Raw genomic sequence first — 17378 nt, forward strand, 5'->3', positions numbered from 1 at the left:
AAAGACACTAGAGGAATGAATTTCCAGTGAGAGAGGGAATACCCTCTTACATTTAACAGGCTTGCGTTCAGTTGAATAACACTAGTAAAGCCACTTAAAAATTGCAGACATGATGGGGGAAGAATCTCCTTAAAAGCCAAAATAACAAAAAAAAAAAACAAACAAAAAAAAAAAGCCAAACAAACAAACAAAAAAAAAAACCCAACAACAACAAAAAAACAAAAACAAATAATTGCTGGTTGTCTTAGTCTACAAGGCCTTCTGCAAATATTTATTTGACACTCTTACAAAGAACCCTTTGATTAGTTTAAATCCCTTTTTTTTTTCTTTTTTTTTTAAACCTCACCCCACATCTGAAGCCATGCAACTCACATCCAACACTCAGCATGGGAGAATAACAAAATCTATAAACACCAAAACAAAATGAGGAAACAAAAAGAAAAAAAGAAAAATTGTTTTATTCACGAGCTTTAAAAGCTCTTGCTCATCTGTAAATCCAGTAGACATGTAAAAATACAACCATACAATACATTAGATTCAAAAAGGTACCAAAAAGTACAGTAAAAATAACACTTCCATCACTGGAAATGTAAATGGACACAAAAAAAACAATATAAAATAAAAAGTGGAAAAGTGACATTTGCTTCCCCAGTTCCTCACTTGATCTGTACAAATGGAGCATGAGTCCAAATTTTCTGCCAACTCCAAAGGAAAAGCCAGAGCCCATGTTCGCTGTAGTCAGACCATGGATCTCTTTTTCTTATTTACTTTAGACCTTGAGAGAAAAACACGGTGCTTAACGTTACTGAGAATAAACCAAATGCGGCATGCAGTTACACAAAGACAGACAGGTGCATGAATGAGTTTGACTGGTCAGTGATGGACAGACACACTTTTTGGACGGGGGCAGGGGCTGGGAAGGGAGGGGGACACGACCTCTAGCTGTTACACCTAGCACTTTGGTGAAAGGTGAAACAGTCCTTTATTCCCGCTTTCAACCACCACAAACTCGACGCGTACTGATCAAGCAGTCGCCGTACAGGTTCATCTAAAGATGGCCGACAGGTGGAATGAATCCATCTCTAATGATCACAGACCCCACAAGGCGGCCTACCCTAACCCCACAACAATGCTGGAATGGACTTAGAGTAGATGGAGATCTCTGGGGTCAGAAGGCACTAATGGTTACAGCTATGTTCTCATACTACCACGGATGATGCAGAAATGCATACCTGCACTATGTGTGATCAGTATGGCTTGTAGCTACTCTGGTGCCCTCCACGTCTTGGAGTTTTCCCATAGCTTGTATTGCCCTGGTCTGGAGGACAAGAGAAAAAGGGACTGAGTTCTTCTGTACAAAAAGGAGGACCAAGAAAATAAAGTTTCTCTCATTCTGTTTCTTTTCCCTGGGGCCACTTATCGCTTACTGTAATCGTAGCCACCCCCATAGCCGTAATAACCAGCAGAGTAGTCATAGCCACCATAGCCACCATATCCGTAGCCTTGCTGTCCATAACCATAGCCCTGGTTGTATCCCTGGTTCCAGTAGTTGTTGTAGCCTTGATTCCAGTTCTGGCCCTGGCCTAGAAATAACAAGTAGAAAGCTTTTGTCACAAGTCTCCAGAAACAAATTTAAGCCATGATTGAAATCAAGAGTCTTCTGAAGTGCACACAGATTTGGTGATTACCTCCACGTCCTCGCCCACGTCCGCCGTATCCACGGGCACCGTACTGTTGCTGCAGGTAGACCTCTTTGGGCTGCGCGATTTTAATTTCACACTGCAATGTCACACAAAGAGCATCATGTTAAAGGTTTGCAAAAACTTACAAATCTGGCTAACTCAATTTCAGCCGGCAAGCTTACTGTGCCATTACCTTGCTACCACCGACATTGTGGTACTTCTTCTCCATGACTTTCTTCACGGAAGCCTCTTCTTTGTACGTGATGAATACGAATCCCCTCCTCTTCTCTGTCTTTGGGTCCTGTGGAAGCTCTATGGTCTCAATCTACAAACAAAGAAATCAGAGTTTTGTAGCAGCCACCTCCAATATACCCACTTAATTCCTTTAGATGCTGACAAATGCTTCAAATGTACCTCTCCAAAGGTCCCAAAGTACTCCTCAATGACCTCCTTTGAAGTATCAGGGTTGAGTCCGCCCACAAAGATTTTCTTTACTGGATCCTTCTTCATGGCCATGGCTTTCTTGGGGTCAATCTGTCTCCCATCTAGCCTGTGCTCCTTCTGTTCAAGAACCTATTAGACAAAGAAAAAACAAACAAACACACATGTAAAATTGCCCACATTGTGAAAATATGCCTCACGTGTCCACATAATTACATCACTTACCTTTTCTACGCTGGCTGCGTCTTTAAACAGAATGAAACCAAAGCCTCTTGACCGGCCTGTCTGCTGGTCCATCTTGATGGTGCAGTCTGTCACCTCGCCAAATTTAGAGAAGTAGTCTTTAAGATCCTTCTTGCTTGTGTCCCAGCTGAGACCTCCAACGAACATTTTCCTGAGCACAGGAGAAGGGACACTGTTAGCAGCAGCAGCAGCAGCTGCAGGCACCCCCCCCCACTCAAGCTTCACACAGTAGTGGTGGTGGGTAGAACCAGGGGTGTAGATATACAGGCTGTCCCAAAACATCTGGTGACCTACTAATGTAGGGGGGTAGGTAGCACTTGCTTTAGCTTTTAGCCGTTAGCCATCTTTCAAGGCCGGTTTAATAAAGTGAGAAATCCCCATGATAGAGGCACAGCAGCCACCCCGTATCTGCTGCTTTTCTAAGCAAATATATGTTAGATTTAATCTTTACAGTGGCGCCCATCCCCCCTCTCCGCTCTGCACATGGCGCCAACAAAAGGCCGGTTGAACAAAGAGCCGTGGCAAACCGCTAGCGCTCATTAGGGACGCCTGCTTCCTACACAGATTCACAGCAGGCCGCTTTAAACTCACCCGGCATCCTCCTCGCCCTTGCTGGCGTCGATCTGGCCTCCCTCCGTGCCGCCGTTTTGCGAACTGTCGTCCTCCTCGGGCCCTGCGTCCTCTCCGCAGTCATTCGCGGCGGCGCCGTCGTCATCGTTCCCCTCCTCAGTGAGGCCGGCTCCGTTAAAATCATCGTCGACTTCGTGGCCGTTTTCCGATGTTTCCATGTACTGTTGCTCTGACTCAGACATTTTGCACAATTATACCTAAGTCCCCCAACACAAACAAGATAGAGTAAGGAATTAGTGATACAGTTGTGGGGGTTATATAATGTGTCATGCCGTGCATGCCTCGCCATTTCCATGGTGCCAATACGTGCTTTTCCCACCATTTTGGCCGGCGCGATCGCGTTCCCTGCATTCAGAGAGCCCCGCTTATTACCGAGTGCCGGGAAATGGCCACAGAGTTACGTTCACTTACACATCACAGTAACCAAACTGCATCTTTAGCGCATTTCTGCCAGGGGCAAAGATTAGAAAAGTTGTACACATATGTATCGCGCTGATAAACCGTGCCGGGACTATGCAACTCAAATTCGCAGTTACGTAATGCCGAGGCCGATACGGCCGCAATATCAGTCTACAGTTTTAATAACTACAAAAAATTTACCTGCACGTACCCCAAAAACAACTGTTTAAAAAATAAATAGATTACAAGAATCGCATTACTTACGTGACAATATAATGAGAAAAAACTAATCAGGCTAATGAAATACAGAAATGTACTTACTAGTCACACAACCGGAGAGCTCTCTTCAAGATGGATTCTCCCACACGACGGCAACTCGTGGTTGGTTTTCTAGAACCGGCAGGAGAAAAAAACGACATTTCTGCGCAGAAGCCCTCTGATTGGAAAATCTCTGCTGCCATTCACGGCACCGACCAATCGCATGTTAGACTGTTTTTTTTCTGTTTTTCTACAAAAGATGTTCACGCCTCGAGAACTCAGGAAGGAACTCAGAGTACCTTCAGAATGGTGTGTTCACTGCTCGGTAATTTCAGCTCCACTCAGGGAACTTGGTCTGAAAATTACCAGTGAAGTGATGCAAGTTTTCATTATTAATAAAAAAAAATCATAATCAAATCAAATCACTTTTTATTGTCACATCACATGTGCAGGTACACTGGTACAGTACAGTGAAATTCTTGTGTGCGAGCTTCACAAGCAACAGAGTTGTGCAAAAATACAATAACGTAAAACAAGCAAAATATAAGAATGGCTAAATCTGAGAGTAATAAATATATGTACAATATATAAGAGTATATGCATTACTGGATGTGTATACTAAATATGTTTTTCTACGTGTGTGTGTATACATATTTTACAAATTAAATAGAGTAAACAATAAAATAAAATATATAAAATATACAGAGGTTGGTAGTTGGACATGTGCAAAACAGTGGCATTAAAGTGACGTCATCAAGTTATATCCATATGAGATATAGGTAAAACAGCTCAGATAAAGTAACAAAACACACTGGCACAGTAATCCATTAATAATCTATTTTTCCTTATTGATTATTTAAATAGGGAAGTAGCCCTGGACCTTCACTCAGTTTAATTTTTTTGCTCTCACCTGTGAAGGCTGCATTTGTGAAGGAGGCTTACAAAACACAACAGGGCCCAAACTACAAAATCCAAACCACTGACCAGCGGTAAAAAATTAGAAGGTCAAACTGAAGTTTAAAGAAAAGTAAAAAGATGAGCCACCGTTGTTCTTGAACAGTTTGATGATGAGAGAAGGATTAGCCTCCACCGAAGTGATGGAAAGCTCAATATACGGAGAAAGAAGGGATCTGCTTATCTGTGAAGCACAGTGGCAGTTGTGGCATGAGAGGTTTTGGCCATCACCAGATCTTTACCCAGCTGAACATTTCAACTCATGAAGAAAAGACTGAAAGGACAAACCCTGAAAAAGGTGCTGAAAAAGAACCCTGGAGAGACATAACTAATGAAGAGACTAACTAATGAAGAAATAAGAAATATGATGAAGTCTATGAGTCATAGAATTGATGTAGTTATATATATTCTATGTTTTAAAAAAAAAACACATTTAGATGCCAGTAACGGCAATAAAAAAAATGAAACTGATCTCTCTTCTCAAATTCATCTTTTGGTTTCACACTCAAATGTCTTCAGTGCACAGTAAAAGCTAATTGATTGGCTTTGAGGTTGTAATACACACAATTGTATATATATAATCAGATACAAAAGCATTGAAGTGTGTTGACAGAACTCATAATTTTCTGTCATTCTTTTTCTAAATCCTTTAACCAGAAATATGTGTGTGATAAAAGGATATACACTTGGGTTATAATGCTTCAGTCCATTTATTTAAGAAAAAAAAAATCCTGAGCTAGTCATAAGCACTTGTGTTTACAGTATAAGCAGCTTTCTGTATACCCGGTGAGTTAGGAACAAACAGAGTCACACACTGCAGAACAAAATGTTCACAGCTGGGTAACTGCAATCATCCGTTTCCAACAATCTTAGCATATAAATGTAGGAAATGGTATTGGAAGTACCCTCTTACTGAATAAGCAGACCCAAATGCACAAATAAGCTATTATTTTCACTAATAGTGAATCAATCTGAGTGGAGCAACAGCAACAGAACTGACTCAAAATCAAAGTTACTGAGTGTTTTGTCAACAAGTAACATTCTGATCTCAGCTGGGTTCATACAGTCGACCCAGGTTATCGGATGGATTCAGTGCAACCATGTTCACTACTTCAAAATTCATAATGCTTAGAAAGTGCTTTGAGAGTTCAAACCTTACTACAAGCAGTAAGAAAGTGCTTTCTTTCTTCTAAGAAAGCTTAATTCAACTAAGCACTTTTTCTATGCCTAAACACTTTTGTTTGCCTTTAATGAGCAAATAACCTACTCTACCTCCTGAGCCACAGCCATTTTTGATGTATTTAGTTAAAGGTTAAGAAATTGTTTCTATATTTAAGTGATAAGAAGACTTTTAACTTTCATCCATCCATCCATCCATTTTCCTAACCCAAATTCTGGGGCTTAGGTAAGAGGTGAAGTACAACCTAGTCAGATCACCAGTCTATTGCTGATTTATGCCAGAAAGCAAACAGATGCTTACGACTGAAAATATGATTTATTTCATTATAGCGTTGAACAGATTCATTTCTCAGTCAAAAAGAAAGACATTAAACTCTGTGCTCGTTGCTCCTTTTTCCCACTGTTTGCCTCTCATTGGTCCTCTTCCACAACGACTGCTTCACATATTTGAGGTTGGTCTGGGTTGTTTTGGATGAGCCAGTCTGCAAGCCAAATCTATCAGGAGCAAACATACAAGATACCAATCCCCATGTTCACAAAGCTCTAAACAGCTGGCTAATGAGTGAACACGTGTAGCTTCTAATACTTACAATGGGGTTGAGTGGCTTGTTCATGCAGAGCTCAGTGAGCCCGCGTAGCAGAACTGGGTTTATATACCTGCTCAGGTATTCTTCATTTTCTTCTCTTGAGGGTAAGGGTTCAATTATAGCTGCATAAAAAAGCACATAGGTCAAAGAATGAAAAGCATTTAAAACACTTGCATATGCACAAGATCTCTATGTATAGAAGATTATGTGTGGGTGTGCAAATTACTTACAGTTTGGGAACATGAATTTGATCTCCCTTACAGCTGCTTGAAATGAATCGCTTCCATGAAGGGCATTTTGTAGTTCAGAAGTGCCATATTTTGCTCTAAGGCTGAAGAAAAGTACAGCATTCTTTTTTTTGTACATCTGCGTATGAGTTTTAACAGAGCCGACCTTTAACCCATACCTTTGATAAAAGTAATATACCAAGCCTCGACGATGGGTCAGTCAAAGGACACGGTGAACTAAAATTCTGAGGCTGAGATCCAGAATTACAATCAAACACTGTAAGTTATATACAAGTCAAATTTATAAAAAAAAAAAAGCCATGTAAATAATACACATTATTACTGTTATTCATTTGTCTGAGTCCAAGGATGGGACAGGTTTGCAGAGAAATATTCAAGTGCTTTTACACCAAAGTGTGAGCATGCTGCACAGTATATGTTGTGTAATAATGTCAGTCTTTGATTTTGTTCTATTCTATTCAAAATCTAATTACACCCCACTTTTCATTATCCCAAGGAATGACACTGACCACTCTGGATGGGTTTCTCTGGCCTTGGCACTGTTGACAGGTCCTATGATGGACTTCCAGTTGGCGATAGCATTGTCCCGTGCTAGCGTCAAGGCAACGATGGGGCCAGAGCTCATGAAGGCCGTCAAGCTGGGGAAGAAATGCTTTCCATACTCCTCTGCGTAGAAATCACTGCATTGCTCTGGACTTAGCAGCAGCTTCCGCTTCTAATGCAGGGATTAAATATTGGATATGGCAGAGAAAGCACATGGTGGTGAACACAGTCATGATTTATCTCTAACCACAGTAGATCAGATTAATTTCTGCAGGCTGGTATTCTGAGGCTATTTACTATTTGCATATGCATACTTCTATTTCTTTTACCATGTGCCAAAATGGTTTGTCCTGTCACATACTCTCACTAGTCACTTCATTAGGTACACCTGTTCAACTGCTTATAAATGCAAATATTTAATCAGCCAATCACGTCACAGCAGCTCGATGCATTTAGGCATGTATGCGTAGTCATAGATCTTCTGAAGTATAAACTGAGCATCAGAATGAGAAAAAAAGGCAACTTAATTGACATGATTGTTTGTGCCAGAGGGCGGAACTTAGTGTTTCAGAAACTGCTGATCTACTGGGGTTTTCCTACACAACCATCTCTAGGGTTTACAGTCAATTGACTTGAGAAGATAAAATAAAGAAAAAGAGAAAATATCACCAGTTCTCAGGGAGGTCAGAGGAAAATGGACAGACTGCTACGAGCTGATGGGAAGGCAACAGTAACCAGTGGTTACAACCAAGATATGCAGAAGAGCATCTCTGAATGCACAACACATTGAACCTTGAAGCAGATGGCCTACAACATCAGAAGACCACACCGGGTGCCTGGTGCCTTATAAGTCTCACTTTCTGCAGCTACACTTGGATGGTAAGATCAGAATTTGGCATAAACAACACGAAAGCATATATCCATCCTGCTTTGTATCTATGGTTCTGGATGGTGGTGGTGTAATAGTGTGGGGTACATTTTCTTGGCACACTTTAGGTACCAGATGTACGATCGATTTATGACACAATATACCCATCTTCTGATGGCTGCTTCCAGCAAGACAACGCACCATGTCACAAAGCTAAAATCATCTCAAACTGGAATGTTTCCGACAACCATGCTATGAAACATTCAGGTGGTTCTGAGGGAAAAGGGGATCCAGGTTTACTAGAAATAAAGTGCCCAGTGATTGTATTATCAACTATTGTTTGTTATTATTGTTGTTAAGTTATTGTCTTCCTCCCATCACCCCCAGCCAGTTGCATCAGATGTCTACCCCTGCCTGAGTCTGATTCTGCTAGAGGTTTCTTCCTGTTAAAAGGTAGTTTTCCCTCCCACTGTTGCCAAATGCTTGTTCAAAGAAGGACGTTTGATTGTAGGGTCTTTACCATACAGAATAAAACACCTTGAGGTTACTGCTGTTGAGATTTGACGCTATATAAAATTGAATTGCATTGGACATTAACGCCCTCTAGTGGAAAACCTTTGCGCTACTGATATCTGCAAAGGAAGCAAATCTATTACTTTTAAAAGGTGCATTTATATGAACGAAGATATCACACTTCTTATAATAGAAAATAGATAAATTATTTCCTCAAAAATCCTCAGCTGGATAGCCTCGTCCCTGACACAACAAAGTGCACCCCACAGTTCTCATCTTGTAATTTACCAACGTAACTTTGACATACCTGCAGGATGGTGAAGCCCGACTTTAGGATAATATTCTCTATCTCCTCAGCTTTGTCGATGGCATCTGGTTTAATAATGGCCAGTGTTCTTTCCACATAAATACGAAGAGGTGAACTTTCATCCATCTCCTCTCGCTCGCTAACATTAAATCAGACAAACGCTTGTGACATTTATCTTTATGATACTAATTTACTTAATATTAATAACAGCTGACAATGAAGAGTTTGAGTAGCCTCATTATAAAAATGCTTTTTTAAAAGCCAAACTGCGATTACTCGTTCAATTAAACCACTGACCCACCTTCTGGATGTGCGTGTCTCTGTTGCTAGGATACACGTGTACGGCACCGCGTGCAGGACAATTCTTACGATGTACAAACTCGCGAATACAAAGGTTCAATAAATATTTGTCCCCCTTCGTCAAAAAAGTATCAGCTTCTCTTAAATCTGTTTAGTTACCGTACATAAAATCTTGCCAAATATCTCAGGGTATAGTAAGAATCACAATAAACATGATGTGGGAGATTATGTTATAGCTCAGTGAAGAAACCTTTTCGTGGATAGCTGTACTTGCATGCCCCCTTTTTGCGTGGCAATAACTATTAACAGTGTTATTCCAGCAGCAGATCTGATAATCAGACTTGTTTTCGTGACTCGTATAGATTTTGCAAACCAAAGTAATTTAAATATGGAGGACTGTCACATTGTGGTACACAGTATAATAAGGGGGCACCTTACCACCCTGGTTGAACTACCAGGATGACAGTGAAAATACTTTAAAGCAACACTTAAATATTACTAAAGTAGACATTAATGCTTTACAAAAGCCATTTAATTGACTACTTGAGGCCTTTTACTGCACATATTTAAAGTTGAGCCTCTTTGTATACAGATCACATCAAACCTTCATACTCTGTAGCATTGCTGCTCTGTGACCTGCTTCTCTCTCTTGACTCAGGGAGTAGGAACAGTAGACCTGACCCTTCATATATTTGAAATCTTATTCATAAAACAGATATAGAGATAAGAGGCTTTTATCATTCAGGGAGCATCTGTAACATGATCTGAAAAGTAACCATTAACTAAAGATATCAGACAATTGAGTAAAAGGTACAAGATCTGAGATCCACAAACTTGCACTTAAATATTACACTAGATCTCATTTGCTTCCTTCTTAAATCAGACTAATACTATTGACTTTTCAAGGGATTGCACAGGTCAGCACCCTTGTACCTTTTTTTTTTTCGTATCTTTTCAACTGGTAAATTCCTTCAAGATCATTGAGGTCTGGGGACCAAATGCTCCTAGCTGTCCCAAGGTCCAGATTAAAGCAGAGGAGATTGGCCTTTGCTGTGATTGCTCCTGAAATGTACAACAAACTCCCTCTTCACATCAGGACCTCCCCAACATTAGACACTTTCATAACCAGTTTAAAAACCCACTTTTATTCCTTGGCTTTTAAACCAGAATGAATTCTATTTTGTTTTATTTCTTACTCAAATTTTCTCATTTTATGCTTTTTTTCTTAAATTTTGTCAATTTTATCTCTTTTGATCATTTTAAATGTACAGCCCTTTGATCAACAGTTGTTTTAAATGTGCTATATGAATAAACTTTACTTTAACCAACTTATATGAGAACCACCAATATTATACAATGTTCAGAGCAAGACGGGACACATTCTTTCCAAACAGTCTTTTATTTAAAGTTGCTTCAACGAGGATTTCTTATCGAGTTCCAATGGTGACCTGCCACACTCTGATCAGGTTGTCAGTGTAGCCAGCAAACAGGGTCTGTAAAGAAACGGAGAACACAAAGTCAATGCTTATCAACCAATTTCTGCCATTTTATAGTCCGATCATATTCAGATAACTGTTTTTAGTGCCCCTCATATTTGCAGGACTGTCACCAGTAGACATCAGAGGTAAAAGTGAATGGGAATAATCACTGGGGTAAAACACTAAAAGCACCTCTTCTGACAGTGAGACATGCTTAATATGTTTTTCTTACCTGTCCATCAGCAGACCATGCCAGGGAAGTACACTGTGGGGGTTCGGCCTTGCTGTTTGTGCTGATCACTTCCTGTCTCAGCTCGTCCACAATGATCTTGCCCTCCAGATCCTACATGAAAAAAAGAGCCAAGAGGTAGTGCGATCACTAACAGGTATAAAACAGTGACTGAAGCTGAGCACCAAAATTTATTATTAAACTAACAAACGAGGTTAGAGCTCAGAAACAGCCTCTGGTTTTCATCATAGAATACAGCTGGCATGTTAGGTTACATCACTGCCCTTTACAACTTTAATTTTTAACACACAGACTGATACCAGAGTGTGAAGCCTTACCCAGATCTTAATGCTGGGTCCAGTGGCGGCACAGAGCCAGTAACGGTTGGGGCTGAAGCAAAGGGCGTTGATCACATCACCGCTGTCCAGGGTGTAGAGGTGCTTGCCTTCATTCAGGTCCCACAGCATAGCCTGGCCATCCTAATGTGGAAGACAGAAGATGTCCTTCAGTTCAAACATCTTTGTGTAACATTTAAAGCACGCAGTCACTTTTAAAAATCTTCAGCACTAATGATGATCTCTTTAAGGTGCAGGAATCACTCAGTAACAGCCTCTGGTGTCATCAATATTAAAACAGATGCATGTAAAGAATACATCATTGTTGAAACCTGCAGGCTTTAATTTACTCCTATTAAGTGGAATAAAAATGATTTAAAAAAAAGACATTCAGTTAAACTCTGCCTTACCTTTCCACCAGATGCACACAGGGAGCCATCAGGAGACACGGTCACTGTGTTCAGGTAGCCAGTGTGACCAATGTGGTTGGTCTTCAGCTTGCAGTTGGCCAGGTTCCACACCTATGAGCAAGGGGCACACTATGTTAGGCCTGCACTGTTATAAGTGCCATCGTGTCAGCCTATCTGAGCTTTGCTCTCATAAATAATTCTCATCACCGAGTTCAGTTTAGCCATGCAAAAAGTTTTTAAATCACTGAGCAAACCACACAACACCAAGTTTCCACAAAGGTAACATACCTTAACCATCTTGTCCCAGCCACAGGAGACGATGATGGGGTTGCTGCTGTTGGGGGAGAAGCGAACACAAGACACCCACTCAGTGTGGCCCTCATCCTGCAAAATAAAGAGCTTTGTGAATTCTCAAAGCCAGATTATGAGTTATGCTGGTATTAAATACGTCACGTGATGCTATTTGGTTTGTGCCCTCATCAATAGTTCTCATCAACGAGATCAGGTAATACATGCAAAATTTGTAATAATCATAGAGCAGACAAACCACATAACAAAGTTTTATCATCTGCCAGATCATTTTATCATAATCAGGCAAACAAGGTGGGGAAAATGTAGATGTCAACAATAAAGTGCCATCTAGTTGCTTTACATTAAAGCTAGCATCTTTAACTGTGTTAAGTGTCTCATTCAAAATAATATTAAGGCATTAAGAACTGGCTGATAACTGCAGGAGAGCATTAGATGGAAGTTCACCTGGATGGTGTACTTGCAGACTCCAAGAGTGTTCCACAGCTTGATGGTCTTGTCCCGGGAGCCAGACACGATCTGGCGGTTATCAGCAGAGAAAGCCACGCTCAAAACATCCTTTGTGTGTCCAACGAATCGGCGGGTGGTGAGACCACTAGGAAGAAAAATATGCAGGCATTTCAGATCAACTAAATTACTGCACACCTTAGCATAACCAATCAATGCATGCCTGCTGCCACTGCATCCAAATACTACTGATGAGTCCAAGGCCTAGACATTAATTTAAGAGCCAGAAAAAAAATTACTACACCAGTTTTTCTTGTGTCTTTGTTTTACAATGTGAACACTGACACTGAAAAAAAATGAATAAAAAATACAACTCAAGATTTTAAAGCTGTGGATGCACAATCCAGCAAACCTGGACCATCTGCACATTTATTACCATCACTGTTTTCAGCATAGATCTTAGGCAGTGAAATGGTGTGCACACCCAAAAGCCAGCTGTTTGAGGCCATTCAAGAAACACCAATGTTGCTGCTCAACTGAGTTTTCAGTGATAAAAGAAATGAAAAATCAAGGAAAACACAATGGCCAGAGGTGAAGAAAAGGACAAACTATGTGGTTTGGGTTCACAAGTAGTCTGTGAAATCACCAAAGAATGCAGCTACACTTACAGTTTCTTCCATACTACTTGCCCATAATCTGTTAAGCAAAAAAACCCTCTTGTTTTCTGACTTTGCTCCCACACAGTAACAAAAATCAGCTAAATTATGTTCAAACTTCCATTTCCCCTTGATTTTGTGAGTCCAGTGTGCAAATTCAGTAACAGCAGCTGATGGATGTGTGATTTTCTGAGCTCATACTAAGGAAAGAGGATAGGTGATGGGTTTGACAGAACCTGTGCCTGTCTGAGCACAGACCTTCTCCCCATTACCTTTGTGGTGGTTCTGTCTACGCGAGGTCGATCAGACTGCTGAAAAGTCAGTGTGACCTGATCTAGACAACTTAGGCTTTGTTGGTATCAGATTTCATCTACTGATGGTATAGAGAACAATTTGATATTCTGAAACTAAGAAAACACTTCATGTGTAAGACTATTTTTGGCATATAACAGATCTGAGAAACTAGCACTAGGCCTCTTCAAACTCAAGTGATTCTTAAAAATAAAATGTCATTTAGAAGACTTGGCTTTTCACCTGTACTTCTAAACATCTGCCCAGGGGTAAAGACTCCCTGCACTTACGTGGTGAGATCCCACAGGCGGAGGGTCCCGTCCCAGGCTCCAGACAGGGCAAACTGTCCATCAGAGGAGATCACAACATCACTCACAAAGTGAGAGTGACCCTTCAGGGAGCGCTGGGGGATACCGTAGTTGGTTTCATCACGGGTCAGTTTCCACATGATGATGGACTTGTCTGAAAAAAAGCAACACGTTTTCATGTCTCCACGTCCAATATTCATTCAGGAAATGAATACTTTAAGCATCAGCATGCATCTATTGCTAGCACTACATGCACACCTGTTAAACTTCGGATCCACGGGCTCAGTCTACGAAGGTTAGGAGGGTTTTGTTGCTAAATAATTACATTTATTCAGGTAACTAAACGTGCTATAACCCTCCTAACAAGTATGGACATCAACGGGTCTGTTACAGATGACGACAGATAGCGCTAGCGAGCTTAGCTAACCTGCTTCTTTCCAGCTAGTTAGGATCTTTTTTATTTAAAAGTTTGAGTCCTCTTTATCTAATATTACGTGGTTACTCGTGTTTTATCTGCTCCTTACACACCAGTTTAAGTATCTGCCTCACATTACAGCGGCAGCAGCTAGCTTAATAATGCTATCTGAGCCATGTTGGCGCAACCGGCGGGGGAAGCCTCACCTCGGGACGCCGACAGGATCATATCGGGGTACTGGGGCGTAGTGGCGATCTGGGTGACCCATCCACTGTGCCCCTTTAGGGTCCCCCTCACTGTCATCTGCTCGGTCATTTTGGCGAGGTTCGGTGGTGCCTTTTGCAAGGATGGATTCGGATTTTTCAGAGGTCCGGGAAAACCTAGGTCCTCATCGCATCTAGGCACAGAGGAAAAGGAAGTTCAGACCCGGATGCAAAAACTAAGAGGGGGTGAGAGGCCCGCGGAGGATTCTGGGATATGTGAACTTCAGCCCATTACACAGCGACGTGTGTAAAAAGAAACGAAAAGAAAACCTCAGTCTAGTATGTGCTACAGATTATGTTAAATTCATGATCTCTTTGTACGTCATATTTAGTAAAAGTTTTGATAAAAATGGTCCTCAAAAAGCCCCGAAAACAAACAAACATGTAAAACAATAATCATAAAAATGTATCAAGGCACGTTTTTCATAATAATAATAATAATAATAATAATAATAATAAATAAATAAATAAAACACAAAACGCAGTTATAGTAATTTTTGTTAATGCTCTCTACCCAAATAGAAATTGAGCTTAATTCATGTAACGTCTAATACTTGTATTTACGTACAACCTATTTTATTGCTCATCAAAGAAGAAGAAGAAGAAGAAAAGGAATTGTTGCCTGGCTCTAAATGCTTTCAATACTTAATACAGTTATGTATTTCCTAATTAGTTTTCATTTTTATTTCATATTGACGTATTGTTTTTAATTCAGTTTAGTTTCAGGTTGTTTTTTTTTTTTATTGCTTCCAAATGTTTAGTTTAGTTTTTAATAGATTAAGTGTTAGTTTTAGTCTCTTGTTGTATGGAGGACATATGCCAGACGCAAGGTTTAGGAAAATCACTACAGGTATTCAAATAAAAACTTTTTTAAAAAACAAAACAAAAACCAATTAACTCTTTTTAGTTTAGTTTTTGTATTAGCCAGGTCTGTGTTGTATATATCAGCTTATTTTTCATGGTATGAAACTGTGAGCAGCAGAATTCATTCTTTTTTTATTATACAGTGTGTGAATTCTTCCACTTCAGTGATTGAATTAAGGATTATTTTATTTTGATCTGGATTCTAATCTGTATTTTTCTTCTTCACTTCTTCACTTTATATTGTCATTCAGAATTTTTTTTTTTTACACCCGTTGAGTTTTTTTGTAATTGTTCAGACGTGTGTGAAGCTTTGCTTTTAATTATAGCACCCTCTAGGGGCGAAATGTTTTGTCACAGGCGCGGGTATTTAATCCTGAGTGATTGTGTATATGTCAGATGCTCATGACAGACCTAATCAAAGATGTTTTTTTTTAACTGTTTATTTTACCAAAAGACAGAGCTCCTCAGAAACACTTCTTTGATACTCAAATTTCATATCAAAGTGCCTGCTGTCAAAGAGTGTAGACAGCAAGAGCTCAGTAATCAGTGAAGTGTACCATATGTAAACATTGGTGTAATCACAACGAACGATCTAATGGTTCAGCTCCATTACAGCATCTCAGAAAATATTTAAAAATGAAATAATTGTAGTCTTAGATGATTTGACATAGAAATAACAATTTAACATAACATTTAACATAGAAATAACAATGGCACATCTTTCCACGCTTAAAGTTTTGGTCGGTTTTGTTTAGGTGACAGTGTTTCTGTTGTGGTTAATGCCAACTTCTTTATGTGTAAATATAGTTGTTCACAGTGATGGCCTTCTGTCTTGCTTACAGCTAACATTCGATCACTCATATAGCTGCTGAAACACAGACAAAAACTATCCCACCTCATAAATTTAATTACTGTTTAAGGTTCATTTGGTTAACAAACTGAAAGTCTTTAGTTGTGTCTCTCTCATTTTTTGTCTTGGCTCTTTAGCCAATGAATTGTAAACCCAATATCTGTTGACTATGACTTTTGTAATGCCTCAAAAGTAAATCCACTTTAAACAAGACTAAGACCTGTGACAACGTAAAAAATGTTTGCACAGATCTTAGACTCCCTTTTAGTATTTCTATTCTGTTCCATTTATTTTGTAGACTTTCTAGCTTTTGGCTTTTGGTAAAATCTAATGCAAATATCAGTGGGTCCAAAACAATGAATCCTACTGATTTTCACATCCTCAAAGTCCTTCTGCATAGGCACGTAACCAAATACATGAAAAACAAAGTTGTGTTTTGTGTGTACTAATAAACATGAGCCATTTTGAAATGATTAAATATATATATATATATATATATATATATATATATATATATATATATATATATATATATATATATATATATATATGTATATGTATATATATGAATGATAAAATGCTTGTTAAGATTTCTGAGCTTTACAAATATTTTCTTCTAAACATCAACTTGGTAGCTCGGATGTGTTGTCATTTATCAGTGCTGTCCCCATGCATACAGCCGCTGCTGGTAGGATGATAGAATTAATCCATTTAATTGTTCTTCAAGATTCCTACTGTGTACATTTTTGCTCCTCTGTCCAAATATGTATAAAATGACAAATTAAACTTAACATTTTCTAATATTATTCCTTTAATCTTCTGTCTCTAGGTGTTTGTGTATCCACCCAGCCATCCATTTTCCTTCGCTTATCCAGAGCTGGGTCGTGGGGACAGCAGCCTGAGCAGAGAAGCTCAGACTTCCCTTTCCCCGGTCACTTCCTCCAGGTTATCCAGGGGAACACCAAGGCATTCCCAGGCCAGCTGAGAGATATAATCTCTCCAGCGTGGCCTGGTCCAGTGTTCTGCCACTGGGACAAAAACCGCATTGTTCCTCCTGTATCTGAGGTTCAACTAGCAGACAGACTCTCCTTTCCAGCACCCTGGCATGGACTTTCACGGGAGGCTGAGTAGTGTGATTCCCCTATAGCTGGAGCACAACATTCTTAAGGATGGGAACCACCACTCCGGTCTGCCAATCCAGAGGTCTTCTGTCTCTAGCCGTTTGTTGCAAATTAATTTCCTGCTAACTAATGTAAAATTATATTTCATTTATTGATAACTGGAGAATACATTTGAGTACCTAAAAAACAAGAAAACTGCATGGACATGCCACTTAATTCTTTAGTGCAGTCAGATCAATTCCAATAACAA

The 17378-nt window shown here is 39.8% G+C and overlaps 3 protein-coding genes across 3 annotated transcripts; all 3 read right to left on the reverse strand.

Annotated features, from left to right (window-relative positions):
- Positions 1–187: 187 nt before the first annotated feature.
- Positions 188–3843, reverse strand: hnrnpaba (heterogeneous nuclear ribonucleoprotein A/Ba). The gene is made up of 9 exons (XM_063492263.1): positions 3717–3843; positions 2958–3193; positions 2349–2517; positions 2097–2255; positions 1876–2007; positions 1689–1779; positions 1428–1583; positions 1233–1318; positions 188–775 (listed from the first exon to the last, which is right to left on the reverse strand). Exons 2-8 carry the CDS (start codon positions 3176–3178, stop codon positions 1248–1250), a joined length of 999 nt encoding a protein of 332 aa, XP_063348333.1. The 5' UTR covers positions 3179–3193; positions 3717–3843; the 3' UTR covers positions 188–775; positions 1233–1247.
- Positions 3844–5950: 2107 nt separating this feature from the next.
- On the reverse strand, positions 5951–8995 carry nme5 (NME/NM23 family member 5). Its single transcript, XM_063492276.1, has 5 exons — positions 8853–8995; positions 7131–7336; positions 6604–6704; positions 6377–6495; positions 5951–6281 (listed from the first exon to the last, which is right to left on the reverse strand). Exons 1-5 carry the CDS (start codon positions 8976–8978, stop codon positions 6198–6200), a joined length of 636 nt encoding a protein of 211 aa, XP_063348346.1. The 5' UTR covers positions 8979–8995; the 3' UTR covers positions 5951–6197.
- A 1537-nt stretch (positions 8996–10532) lies between these two features.
- On the reverse strand, positions 10533–14453 carry rack1 (receptor for activated C kinase 1). Its single transcript, XM_063492288.1, has 8 exons — positions 14237–14453; positions 13598–13769; positions 12361–12508; positions 11893–11988; positions 11605–11715; positions 11198–11338; positions 10863–10973; positions 10533–10645 (listed from the first exon to the last, which is right to left on the reverse strand). Exons 1-8 carry the CDS (start codon positions 14343–14345, stop codon positions 10580–10582), a joined length of 954 nt encoding a protein of 317 aa, XP_063348358.1. The 5' UTR covers positions 14346–14453; the 3' UTR covers positions 10533–10579.
- Positions 14454–17378: the final 2925 nt, after the last annotated feature.

This window comes from Pelmatolapia mariae, linkage group LG2, assembly GCF_036321145.2.
Source record: "Pelmatolapia mariae isolate MD_Pm_ZW linkage group LG2, Pm_UMD_F_2, whole genome shotgun sequence".
NCBI lineage: Eukaryota > Metazoa > Chordata > Actinopteri > Cichliformes > Cichlidae > Pelmatolapia > Pelmatolapia mariae.